Source organism: Muscardinus avellanarius, assembly GCF_963383645.1.
Source record: "Muscardinus avellanarius genome assembly, chromosome: X".
NCBI lineage: Eukaryota > Metazoa > Chordata > Mammalia > Rodentia > Gliridae > Muscardinus > Muscardinus avellanarius.
In genome coordinates this window covers 11,518,247-11,531,948 of record NC_137792.1, presented here as the reverse complement: position 1 = coordinate 11,531,948, position 13,702 = coordinate 11,518,247, and the positions used below count along the sequence as shown (strand labels likewise).

The 13,702-nt window shown below is 44.2% G+C and overlaps 1 protein-coding gene across 4 annotated transcripts in view; it reads right to left on the bottom strand.

Moving 5' to 3' along the window:
- NHS (NHS actin remodeling regulator) overlaps nucleotides 1–13,702 on the bottom strand; it is a gene marked incomplete at both ends in the record, with an annotated part of 393,363 nt that overhangs the window by 45,227 nt on the left and 334,434 nt on the right. For all 4 annotated transcript variants that reach the window (XM_080718566.1, XM_080718567.1, XM_080718568.1 and 1 more), the window contains one exon: nucleotides 1,625–1,777. In XM_080718566.1, coding sequence (XP_080574692.1) covers nucleotides 1,625–1,777 — 153 coding nt within the window. The remainder of the gene's footprint in view (nucleotides 1–1,624; nucleotides 1,778–13,702) is intronic.

Here is a 13,702-nt window from a genome sequence, read left to right as displayed (position 1 = left end):
ACTATGAGAGAAATGTAAATATATATATATACAAATATATATATATATACATATATACATACATATATATACATACATATATGTGTATATATGTATATTTATTTATTCATGGGACACAGTGAATGAAGAGGAGGAAAACAGCTCTGGCGGGGGGCGGGGGCTCACAGGTTGTGGTTGTGGTCTGGGTCCCAGCAAAGTCCCTAATCTGCCTTGTGTGAGTCTGAACAAGTTTCCTTGTCTCCATGGGCCTCCACTTGCCCTCTGTAGAATTCAGGTAGCTCACTGGGTTCTCAACAGAAGCAGAAGAGCCCTCATGAGGTTGGCCCTGCTCATTAGGATAAATGGGCCAGAGCCAAGCATGAGAGCCATCTAGTGATGCCTAGAATGGTCAATGAAAAGGTGTCCCAGGTCCTTCACAATATGTAGGTACTCCATCTGAATGTTTTATAGGTGGAAAAAACCCTGAGAACCTATTCATGAGTCAAAACTAATCCCCTCCCCCTTTTTTGGTGCTGGAGATTGAACCCAGGGTTATTCAACCTCTGAGCTACACCCTCAGCCTTATTTTATTTTATTTTATTTTATTTTATTTTTTATTTACTTCTTTTGGTGGTACTGGGGTTCCTGGAAACCCTTCTACCTCTGGGCTATACTCCCAGACCTATTTTATATTTTTTTATTTGGAAACAGGGTCTCTTAAGCCAGAGAACCAGTGCGATCCTCCTGTCTCCGCCTCCCAAGCGCAGGGATTACAAGCATGCACCACCATGCCCAGCTATTTTATTTTATTTTGAAACAGGGTCTCACAAAATTGCTGAAAGCCTCACTGTCTTACTGAAGCTGGCCAAAAACCTGCAATCCTCCTATCTCAGCCTCACAAGTACTGGGATTATAGGTATATGCCATGCCTGGCTCCTAATTCCTTTTTAATTATAATCCAAAGTAGCTTTTCACCCATATCTAAAATATGTGAACTATACCAGATCTTATGGTTGTGTCTTCCTGCTCCACCCAGGGCACACCTTCATTTCTCCATATGTTTTGTTTGGAATGGTTTCTGATTGTCTTTATTTAATTCAAATTTATCCTCCACAGGTATAAAAATCTAATTGTTTTCATTATGCCTTCTAGCATGGTTGTGACTGGGCATTTGTGCACTGAAATACATATTCATATTAATATTTTAAAATATTAATATTTTCTTTTAATTTATCTTCATTATCATAGACTATCAGGCTAATTTTTGTGGCACTGGGGATTGAACCCCGGGATGCCTCTCTCTGAGCTTCACCCCATCTCTATTTTCCCTTAGTTTTTATTTTGAAACAATATCTGGCTAAGTTGCTGAAACTGGACTCAAACCTGCGGTCCTCCTGTCTCAGCTTCCCAAGTACTGGGATTACGGGCGTGCGCCGCTAAATCTGATTTAATGCTAATCTTAATATTTGCATCCATGTGTATAGGTAGATGATATTACGCACGGATTTCATTCAGGGTAGAAAAGGGATCATTTCAGAGTACTGGCTGTAACAAAGAGAGGGGTTGAAACTGATGGGAGAGAGAACCTTTGGACTCCAACCTCCCAGTTCTTTCGGAGAAAAGCCCCCCGCCTAGAATCAGTTACCTCTGCGCAGGGCTTGCAGGCTCTGCCGGGCATGGCGGTGCAGCTCCTCCACGCACGGAGGCCTCGTGGCTGGGAGGAAGATGTTTCGCTGCTGGTGCCATGGTGCGCGGTAGTATACGCTCAGTTTACTCTCGATGTCCAGGTTGGAGACGGCTGCAAGACAAAGGGAAATAGGGTATTGAACACCAGTGGTTTTAAGTCGTGCGGTTGGCGGACTCTGAGGTGCGGAGGTGGATGGAAATGGGGTCTGGGTGAAGGGGAATTGCACACTGGTGTATTCACATAAAAATAAGTCTCGCTGTGGTGGCGCTTTGGCACACACTACTGGGAAGAATTGCATGTTGGAGGCTAGCCTCAGCAATTTAGCGATGCCTCGTCTTAAAAAAAATAAAGAACTGAGAGAACAGAGATAGAATGACCCAGTAGGAAAAAAAAAAGAAGAAAAAGAAAAGAAAAAAAAAAGAGAAACATAGAACAAACAAATTGAATTCACAGCTAGAGAAAACTTTGCCATTTACAATACAGATTGGGGCATCCTTTGTCCCTGAGCCAGGAACAGGACAGCCCAGGACACCAACCACTTGCCTGTGGCCAGCTTTCTTCCTACCCCTCTCCTCCTGGCCCTCTGGAACAGTGGCTCACCTGCTTTGATAAGCCCAGGGCCACTGCTTGGAGGTGGGTGGGAATGGGAGTCCTGTCTTCCAAGGACAAAGAGGAAAGCTTCAGAGGTGAATGGAAAATTGCCCTAGCAACAGCTTTCTAGCCCCAGGCCCCAGCACGGTAGTTTGGCATGTTATTTCTGTTGTCCACCTGAACTCTACCCCACTTCTTGCCCTACTCCATCTCTTGGGGCCCCTCTGGCCCCAGGTTTTCTTAACCTTCCCCTTCATTACATTGCCTCCCATCTTTTTACGAATTGGTTACTTTTCCTGGTTTCATCCAGGGAGAATGAAAATGTGAACCCATGATGGGTGATGTGTACCAGGGGAGGGAATTTGCATATGATAGGGTTCTTGAAACTTATCTGAGACATCAAAGAAGGAAGGCTCCTTTACCCCACTGCCAAACAGGGCATATAATTCACTATTGGCCTTCTCCCTTATACATATGGTGCCTAGGACAGAACTTCACACGAGTTGGAGAGTGTAAGAGAAAGACTTAGAGAAGCAGGTGCTAGCAATCAAGGATTCTGGTTAGAAAGTGGCTTCTGGAGGGCCTCAGGAGCACTCAGGCAGCCTGTTAGCCTCAGGAAGGGTGAGAACTGGCGCTGTGTGCTTCACTTTCCTCAACCACTGCAGATCCAGACTCCTGCCTGGCCTGGGATCACCCTGCTCCTCCCAGCCTGCTCCTCCCAGTCTCCTGCCTTCTTTTCCTTTTACCCAGTGTGCCATTAGGGGGCACACTGACCAACTGTTTATCCCTATACCCCAAGCAAGCTTTTGGTTCTCTTTTGATCCCTCTCTCCCTCCCTTCCTTTCTACCTGTACGGAGGTTGAAATCTAGGGAGGGGTTCTACTTCTGAGCTAAACTCTTAGCTATTATTATTATCATTATCATTATCATTATTTGTGGCACTGGGTATTGAACCCACGGGCATTCTACCTCTGAGCTACACCCCCTGCCCTAGTTTTTATTCTTTTATTTTGAAACAGAGTCTCACTAAGTTGCCAAAGGTCTTGCTAAGTTGCTAAGGCTTGCCTCGAACCAGTGATCCTCCTATCTCAGCCTCTCAAGTATGGGGATTATTGTCATGTGCCACCATGCTCAGCTACTGACCCATTTCTTTTTGAATTCTGATCTACCATTTCATTTAGAGAAGCCTAACGTGGAATAAGAGACACTATGGGAAAAGTAGAAAGAGAAAAGAAACAAAAAGTAAGATGCTTTTGTAGAAGAGGAATAGAAGAAAGAAAACTAGAAAATTATACCCTTTTGAGGACCAACTTCCCCCTCCCCCACCAAGTACTGCAGTTCTTTTTTGTTTTGTTTCTTAATGCACTAGTCAATGGTGTTTCTTTTCTTCTAGACTAACAATAAAAATTGCCAATAAAAACACAGATACATTTCTAATGATGTAAAGAAGCATCGCACAGAGATGACAGAGCCAAGGAGAAAACACCATGCCTCAAACAGGTATGTCCAACAGAACTTTCGGTGGTGATGACATTCTCTACAGCTGTGCAGTACAATTTGGTAGCCACTAGCCATGTTAGCTATTAAGCACTCGAAGTGTGGCTACTGAGTGAAGAACTGGATTTTAAATCGTATTTAATTTTCATTTGTTGACATTTAGATAGCCATAGGTGACTCTTATATTGGACAGTGTAGCTCTAGAAACATCCATAGCCTATTGGATTGTTTCACCTTCAGCCTCAGAGCAGATTATACTCTTTTTGGCCTACAGTTATTCTTCCCTGGTGTCTAATCATCAAGAATTCAAGCTCAGGTTTGGAGATTGCAGGATTCACTCTCTAGAAAGAAAAGTGGCATTTTGACTTTCTCAAGTTACCCCATAACCTCAACTTTCTCCTTGGAAATTAGAAGTGTTTGGTGAACCAGGCAGAGCTCACTGAGTCCTAGGGATGAGAAAGCCTGGGAGTAATCACTAATGGAGAAGCAGATCTTTTCAGACTTCTGACTAAGGCTGGGAGGCCTTGATATGGGAGTCACATCTGGATTTGAGCTTTCCTTCTCTAATGTCAAAGACGGGGAGTTCTTCAAAGCTTTATCTAGCCAACTTTGGATGGATGCTCTGTCTGGTGAAGAAATTGAAATTAACTAAAAATTCAGCAAAGGTCAACTCTGGCCCAACAGGTCCCAGGTCATTTCCAGGCCCAACAGAGGTGGCTATCAGTTCATCTGCTGGTGACATCTAGGAGAGGGAATGGAGCATATAGTTTGCCTTTGGAGAAAAGGGACAAGTTCAATGGGCAATCCCAGAAGTAAGGGGGCTTCTGAACACCCCTGTCACATGCTTGTCTCTCCAAGAAGCTAGGAGGCAGAGCTGAGCCCAGGCGACTGAAGGTAGACCAGAAGACGCTCACCCTTATTTTATTAATGCAGCTAACTAGCAGTTCAGGGCATTGACTCTGATAACTCCCAGAAACCAGGAAAAGTGACCATGGCTCCCCAGTCTTTGTATGCAGAAGGGCTGAGCTCCAGCTGTCTATTTTAGTGTTGGTCTGAAGAAAAGACTCATCCTATGGGCTTGTCAAAAATGCAGAATCCTGACCTCCTACCTAAGTTCCCCAGAGCAGAAATTCCAACAGAGTTCTGATAATAATCCATATATTTGAAAAATGCCTGGAGGGTTTTTTTATCATTTAGGGAAGTTTGAGAAACACAAAATGTTTTCGGATGATACCTTGGGATCTTGTGGGAGTGGAATGAATTGGGTAATATGGGAGAAAGGAAGAGAATGATGACAATGGAAATATCCATGGAACATTCTCCAAAGAGCTGTCAATGCCAGACACAATGCTAAATGCTGGGAGACAACACAGAACAAAACATGCAGGAACTCCTACCCTCTTGGGCATATGGCTCTGTGTGAAAAAGGGTTAGATGTATTTCTGCCTGGAAGCACTAGGTTAGGGGAAGGGGAAGGGTATGCCCTTGGGCATACCCTTCATCTTCCCCAGGGCTGGTCTAAGACCTCTAAATTACAGAGGCTCTGAATGCCCCAAATTAATTATACTCTTCACTATCCTTTCCCTTTCTCTCTCTCCCTCTCTCTCTATCTCTCTCTCTCTCTCTCTCTCTCTCTCTCTCTCTCTCTCTCTCTCTCTCTCTCTCTCCATTTCATACTGGGGATTGAATCTAGTGGCATTCTGCCTCCAAGCTACAACCCCAGAACTTTTTGTTTTTTACTTTGAAACAGAGTCCCACTAGGCTGCTAAGAATCTCACTAAATTGCCGAGGCTGTCCTCCTGTTTCAGCTTCTCAAGTACTGAGATTATAGTTGTGAGCCACTGTGCCCCTCCTGTTTTCACTTTTCTGCCTAAATTTTAGAATAAATTAGCCTATGATAAATAAGGGCAAAGAGAGTCAGCAAAAATTGCTTTTCTCATTATCAAATATTAAATATAAAATTACTTGCAAAAATAATACTAATTTTAGTGCCCTTCCTTAGCTGGAGCTCAGTCCATTCTCAGTGTGCCTGCAGAGCCAGACAGCACCCAGTTTCTGGGTTGCTGACCTCCACTTGCTGTTGGGAGTAACGCATGAGTTCCAGTGTGGGCAGTCAAGTCATGGTTCCTTGGAAGAACCAGCCCTAAGCACAGCTTTCAGGGCCTGGATCCTCACCTTTTCCTGTCCCGAATCTTTTTCTTTCTCCATTGCGAAGCTATAATGGATTTCTGCCACGCATTAGCAAGTGAACATTTTACTCATTAGCTTCCACAGTCTATCTCTGAGGGAAGAGAAATTCTTTCATGTCCTTGCTCTCCGTTATGTCCTTTGGTCACAGAGCATTAACTAATATTATATGTCTACTAGAGGCAGACAGACAGGCACTAATGGTGCTTTTTCAGAGAAAACTATTCTGTTTCTCTTCTTTTAAAAAAAATTGGTTATTTTTCTCTAAGTAGCAGTTCAGCCAAAGTTGAATCCATTCATAAGTTTGCTGCAGTGCTGCTACTGAGGGCCTGTCCCACATCCTCAGGTTCACACTCTCCTCTTTTCTTCCATTTCTAACCATTTCATCATGGCTGAACCATAGCTTAGGACTGGTAATCTTTGTTCTCATAAAAATAGAACAAAGATCAGGCACAATGGTGCATGTCTATAACCCCAATACTTGAGGGGAGCCTGAGACAGGAGGATCATAGGTTCAAAGCCAGTCTCAGAAACTTAGTGAGACATGATTTCAAAATAAAAAAAAGATTTTTTTTAAAAAAGTTGGGAGTGTAGCTCAGAGGTAGAATGCCCCTGGATTCAATCCCTAGTTTGGGGGGAGGGAAGAGAAGGAAAATGTTTCCTATTTATTTGGTTATATCTTGGGGCTCCTCTGTGGTAGGAAGAATTTTAGGATGGCCCCTAAGATTTCTGTCCTGTTAAATATATAACCTGCATGAACCTTTCCTCTTGAGTGTGGACATAGCCTATCACGCATGTTACATTACATGACAAAAGGGATTTTTAAGGTCTCTAGTCAATTGACTTTGAGTTAATTGAGAGGAACTGTGTCATCTTATGTCGGTCTAGCCTACTCAGTTGAGTCCTTAAAAGGGACAAGAAGCAGCAAATGATCTCCTGTTGGTCTTGAAGAAGAGAAGTGCTATGCTGTGGGGAGGGTCCTATGGCAGGAAATGGCAGGCAGCCTCTAGATACTGGGGGTGTCAGGCCTACAGCCTCGAGGATCAGAATTCTGTCCACAGCCAGAGAGCTTGGAAGACGACTCTGGGACTGAGATGAGAACACAGCCTGGTAGGACCTTAAAGAGAGGACACAGCTAACTCATATCCAGACTATTGACCCACAGACACTGTGAGATGATAAATGGGTGTTGTTTTATGCTGCTAAGTATATAGTAATTTCTTATGCACTAATAGAAATAATAATAAAATAATAACAGAAAACTAGTACACCCTTCTCTTATTTTATCTACTCTCCGAGAGTCAAGACATCTGCCTGTTTTTGTCATTGCTCCCAAGAAAGGGACAAATAATGGGAAGGGTTAAAACTGGAAATAGGAGCTGGGCATAGTGGCAAATGCCTGTAATCCCAGTACTTGAAAGACTGAGACAGGAGGATTGCAGGTCCAAGGCCAGGCTCACAAACTTAGTGAGACTCTCAGCAACCTAGGGAAGTTGGTTTCATAACAAAAAATAACTGCTAGGGGTATAGCTTGGGGGTAAAATGTCCTGGATGCAATCCTCAGCTGTCTAAACAAAACAAAACAATGGGGAAATATGTCTCTAGGTTTCATTTTTATCCTCCACAACAGAAAAAAAGGCTCTTTGTATATATCCTTTCTCTCACCTAAGACTGTAAGCTCTCAAGAGGAGAGTTCTAGCACCAGGCGGGGTGGCACAGCTTGCAATCCCCACACTTGGGAGGTGGAGACAGGAGGATTGCGCAGGTTTGAAGCCAGCCTAGCTGGTTTAAGAGACCCTGTTTCCAAAAATAAAAAAGTATAAAATAGGTCCAGGAGTGTAGCCCAGAAGTAGAAGGGCCTCCAGGAACCCCAGTACCACACAAAAAAAGAGGAGAGTTCTAATCATATGCCAAGCTCAAAGCCAAATGCATTATTTCATAATATCTTTTTGTACTGGAGATTGAACCCAGGGGGCATTCTACCTCCAGACTACATCCCCAGCCCTTTTCTCTTTCTTTCATAATATCTTAGTACCTTCACACAACTCACAGTGCAAAACATTGACATACTGTATAGACAAGGAAACAGAAGCTCTGAGAAAGGAAGCACATTTTCAAAGTCATACAACTGGTAAGTAGAAGATCTGGGATGATGATGATGATGATGATGATGATGATGATGATGATGATGATTATTTACAGTGCTGAGGATCAAACACAGGGCCTCACACATGCTAGGCAAGCATTCTACCGCTAAAACATACACCTAAGCCATGACCTGGGATTATAAGCCATCTCCATTTGGCTTCCAAGGTAGATCAATACTGAAATAAGCTTATCTAAGCTAAAGATGATTGGGATCAGGAGAGGAAGAGTATGCTCTACCTGTCACATAAAAAATATCTAGTGAAGCATTTGGAACTCCCATTCTTGGTATCACCCATGGCAATAAATATAGCCAAGGACTGAGTGAATCTTTCAGGCAGTACCTAGCAGGTAACTGGGAAGATCTGCTACATTCTAGAAAAACAAAGAGCACTGCAAGCAAACACCACAAAACTGAACTGCAGAAAGAAAGTGGCCATCATAGGGAATAAGGCATTGCAAAGTCTTTTTAGACTGATCTCAGTCTGTTCCTCAGTCAAACCCTGGAGATAATGGAATCTTCTAGATCTTGATACAGTGACATATTTTTGTGGTGCTGGGAATGGAACCCAGGGGCATTCTACCTCTGAGCTACACCCCCAGCCCTATTTTTATTCCTTATTTTGAAACATGGTCTCCTGAGTTGCATAGGGCCTCATTAAATAGCTGAGGCTATCCACCAACCACAGTCCCCCTGTCTCAGCCTCCCAAATGCTGGGATTACAAGCATGTGCCACCACGCCTGGCTCAGAGTGACATATTGAAAGCATGCATATGCTAACTGGGTTCCTCGGAAATGAGCTGACAGGATATGAAGATGGAGCCAGGTGTGGTAGCACATGTCTGTAATCCCTGTACGTGAACAGCTGAGGCAGGAAGATCACAGGTTCAAGGACAGTCTCAGCAAGCAGTATGACTCTGTTTCAAAATAAACATAAAATAGGGCTGGGGTTGTAGCTTGGAGGTAGACTATTCCTAGGTCCAATCCCCAGTAAAACACACACACACACACACACATGCACGCACGCACACACACGCATGCACGCATGCACACGTGCGCGCGCACACACACACACACACACACACGGAGGAAGTCGAGCTGTCTGCCATTCCCTTGGAAAACCGAGGCTCATTTCTAAGATTCTAAGAACAGGAGAAGGCTTGGTTTTAGAAACTATTGGGAAAAAAATCAGGAGCAAATATAATCTCCAGCCCGCAGTATGCCCCTGCCCTGCTAGGGTTGGTACTTATTTGATTCTGCTTTTCTAGATCTCATGAGCTTCCTGCTGCCTTCAAATTTATTACCCCCGGGAGGACTGCAGAAAGTTATTACTGGCCTCCCTTCCTAGAGAGCCCTCCTACCTCAAGTTTCCACCCCTGCCCCTAGCTTTCTCCTCCTCTCTTCCTTCTTTCTTCTCCCAGGCTCTTAAGAACTTAAAAGGGGGAAGATGACAGCTAAAAATCAAAGTTTGAATACTGCATGTGGTGAAAATTTTATAAAAGTGTGCCAAGTGAATCAGAAGTGGAATGTTTGCCCCTTTGAGGGAGAGAAGGAATTTGAAAAAAGGAGCCAGACATGGTGGTGCATGCCTATAATCCCAGTACTTGGAAGGCTGAGACAAGAGGATCACTGAAGCCAGCCTCAGCAACTTAGCGAGACCCTATTTCAAAAGAAAAGAAAAGAAAATGAGGCTGAGGGTGTCACTCAGAGGTAGAAAACCCCTGGGTTCGATCCCCCGCTACTACATAAAAAAATGTTCTCAGAGTGTCTCCAGGACACATCTTTGCCAACCTCCCTCCCAGCTCCTCTTTCCACCATGCCCACCCCATCACACATGCCATCCTCTGATGCCATGAAAGAAAGCAGTGAGGAGTGTTGTACATCCATACATTAGCAGGCATCTGAAATCATGTCACAGATACATAGCCAGGTGGCTTCCTGCTCCCCTGCTAAGCTGGCGTCCATCCTCAGCAGCTATCAGCTCTATCAACAAAATGGAAATCCACTCAGTCTGTTGCTGCTGTTCTCCGATCTGCAGGGAGGATGGGCAGGGGATTTCACTAAATGAAACATCCATTCCCACCTGTTCTTCCTTCCTTGGCAACCAACCCCTTGCCTACTCTGATTGGTGGCTCAAAGGAACAAGCAGGGGTAGGGTACAGGGCCAGCAAGAATCATTAAGGCAGCTAGCTGGGCGTGGTGGTGCATGCCTGTAATCCCAGTACTTGGGAGGCTGAGATGGGAAGATCACATATTCAAGGATGGCCTCAGCGACTTAGCAAGGCTCTCAGGAACTTAGATCCTGTGTCCAAATAAAATGGACTGGGGTGTATTTCAGAGATAGAATGCCCCTGGGTTCGGTCCTCAATAACACACACACACACACACACACACACACACACACACACACACACACACACACCATCATGGCTCTTGCCATCTGCAAAGCAGCCCAAAGCCTGAGGCAGGATTTTCAGCACTGCCCCTCCTCCTGCTTGGCTCCCCTTTCTCTAGCATAACTAAGACACCTTCTCCACTATAGACAAAGCATCTACTGCAGAACCCTCCACATCAGAAAGAACTAAGTTTCCTCACACATTCCAGTGCCTTAAAAATATGCCGTCACCTACAGAATACAGCAGGCTTTGTGTATTTATTTATGCACTAGAATAACACGGAATGATTTTCCACATAGGAATATCTTTTCCAACTTCTAAGACAAAATGAGGCTCCATACCAGGATGACCGCTTCATTATTACTGCTACTCTTTTTCTCTTGTTTTAATGGCCAACATCCTGTGGAAAGACCATCAGAAATCTGCGACCTGGTTGCAGTTCTGCCACTGTGTGGCCTTCTATGCATGTCATTAAATACTCCAAGCACCCCAGTTTCCTTTCGTTACAAAAGAGGGGTTGGGACTTTTTGATCTTGGGTCCTGTCCTGCCCTATCTGACATATATGCTTTCTACCAGTCAACAAAGTCCACCCAGAAAGACTCTATTGGAGCTATGTCAGGATGAGTCAGTAGAAAGGCCCTGGGCTATTGGATAGGTGGAAAGATGGGGATGGATCATAGGGCTAGTGGGATTCAGAACAAGCCATGGTCCTGGCCATGCCACTGCTCAGTCCACATCATTTCCTCTGTCTGCACTGGGAACGGGAACAGATGAAGATCCCAGGAGCAGGGTCGAGTTCAAAAGAGCAAAATCTGGAGCTCTCCAAGATGATTTGTTCTTTCTTTTTTCTTTTTCACATTTCTCTTGTCTTCTTAGTGGGTGAAACAGAAACAAAGATGAAGCTACTAGAGATCACTCCTTGAGATTTTACATTCTTGAAACTGAACCCTCTGCCCACAGATAGGGAACCTGGGACCTCTCTGATAGGTTTGATGTCCCCCAAACTCTGATATCCATTGACTGGAACAGATTTTTTGTTGGTACTAGGAATTAACCCAGGGGTATTCTATCTCTAAGCTACACCCCAGCCCTTTTTATTTTTTGTTGGAAATTGGGTCTTACCAGGTTGATGAGAGTATTGCTAAGTTGCTGAGGCTGTCCTTGAACCTGTGATTCTCTTATCTCAGCCTCCCCAGTACTAAAATCACAGATATGTGTCCCCATGCCCATCTGGAACAGCCTTTAATATAATGACTTGGCCTCTCTAACTCTTGTAGTTATCATCAGGGCTGTATCTGTATGCATTTTCCTAAAAACCATTTATAATTCACTTGTTTATCTTTGGGTCATCTGCTGTCAGGTTCTACACCATGGCTTCCTCCACAATGTAAGCTCGTAAACATCTGTCACAGTTCAGCTATTGTTTTAAGAAAATTCCTCTAGGCATGTAGCAGAGTCACTGCATTCTGCTGCTGGAAGGAACGTTGGAAATTATGGAGTCCTGTTGTTTTTTTTTGGTTTTTTGTATTTCAAACTGCAGGGCATGACCCATTAGCAGATTGTGAAATCCATTCAGTAGGTCAAGACTAGCATTTTTTTAAACAATGAAATAAAATAGAGTAGAATGGAAAATACTCAAGTGCACTGCATTGCTTTGTGAATCTATTGTTCATTGTTTCTGGCCCTGTGTATGTGAGTATACTTGGCTGTGATATAAAAATGCATTTCTTACTCAGGATAGCCGTCAACACACTGTTAAAGCTGCTGTTTAGGCCTCACCCCCTTATAGTTTGCTCAAGAAACCCAGGTCAAAATATTTGACTCAAAATGACATAGTAGGGTTTTGACAGAGGCTTACACCAGAGCCGAGGGCTCCATACCCAGAGTCCATGTACTTCCCTTGGCTGGCTTTTGTGTCTTTGGTGTCCTTCCACCATTATTTGGTAACTATTGCTTCTATTTGGTTGTCCTTTGGGGGAAGAACACTTTCAACCTGTTCTATTTTTTTTTTTTTTGGTGGTACTAGGGATTCAACCCAGAGGCATTCTACCTCTGAGCTATATCCCCACCCAACACCCCCTTTTTTTGCAGTACTAAGTTGCTGAAGCTAACCTTGGACCTGTGATCCTTCTGCTTCAGCCTCCCATGTAGTGGGATTATAGGCATGGGCCAAACATGCCTGGATTCTAGATTGTTCTCTGTGATACCAGTCATTTTTTTGTTTTAAGATTCCAGAAGCATTTTAGTCTAGGGGCCAAGACTGAGGATAAACCAGCCACAAAATTAAATTTTGCCCTGTTTTCTCTTTCAAAGCCCACGCACCCTGAAGGGTACCCTTGTGGGGAGCTGTTTTGAGGGTACAGCTGTAAGAGAGAGCCCCACCTATTTGTACTAGAAACACTGATGGGCTCATGGAGGCCGGAGGTACACATTATCACAAAAAGATGATAGTGATGGAAAGCCTTCGCTACAGTGATAGGAAACCAACAACTCCCCATTCTCCCTTCCAGTTAAAGCTGGGGAACATGTAGGGATCCCATATATGAAGTATCCAAACCCCTCTCCTTTTTGGCATCCTGTCCCTCTGCATTCTGAGCTTTCCAGAGTGAATGACCTAAGAGAGAATTAGCTCAGGGAAGAAGAAGGGCCCAGTTTGGTTTCCTTGGTTGACTTGCATACTTAGAATGCCTTCGCCACATGCCATGTATCCATCTTCTAAGACTCAACTCCAATAAAACCTCCCCTCCCCCACCCCACCCCACCCCAGCTGCCCTCTGAGCTGTGTAGCCCTCATTGCTCTCCACTTCTCCTGTGAGATCACTGCATACAGGTACTTTAGCCCAGTGGCCACATCCATGCACCCCTGTCAAGAGAAGTCACCTCTTACCCTTTATAGTCCTGGCAGTGCCAGGCACTGTCCCGTGTCAATGTTTGAAGAGAAAATGTTCCATTGCTTTTTTTGCTTGTTAATGACTCCCTGTGGAGTTTGGCAAAGAAATGAAATAACTAACTCCAGTGGGTTTGTGTACTGCCATGGCTCTATGTATCTACAGAATCACAATGCAAGACATTTAGATGAGATATCAAGAAGGACTTTTGGACTGCAAGAATCTAGAGAGTGGACAGACTATTATCGCAAGAGGTTATCAAGGAGGGGTGGGGAGAGGACAGTGTGGTGTCAGAAAGAAGAGAGGAAAAAAAAATGAAGGGCTGGGGAA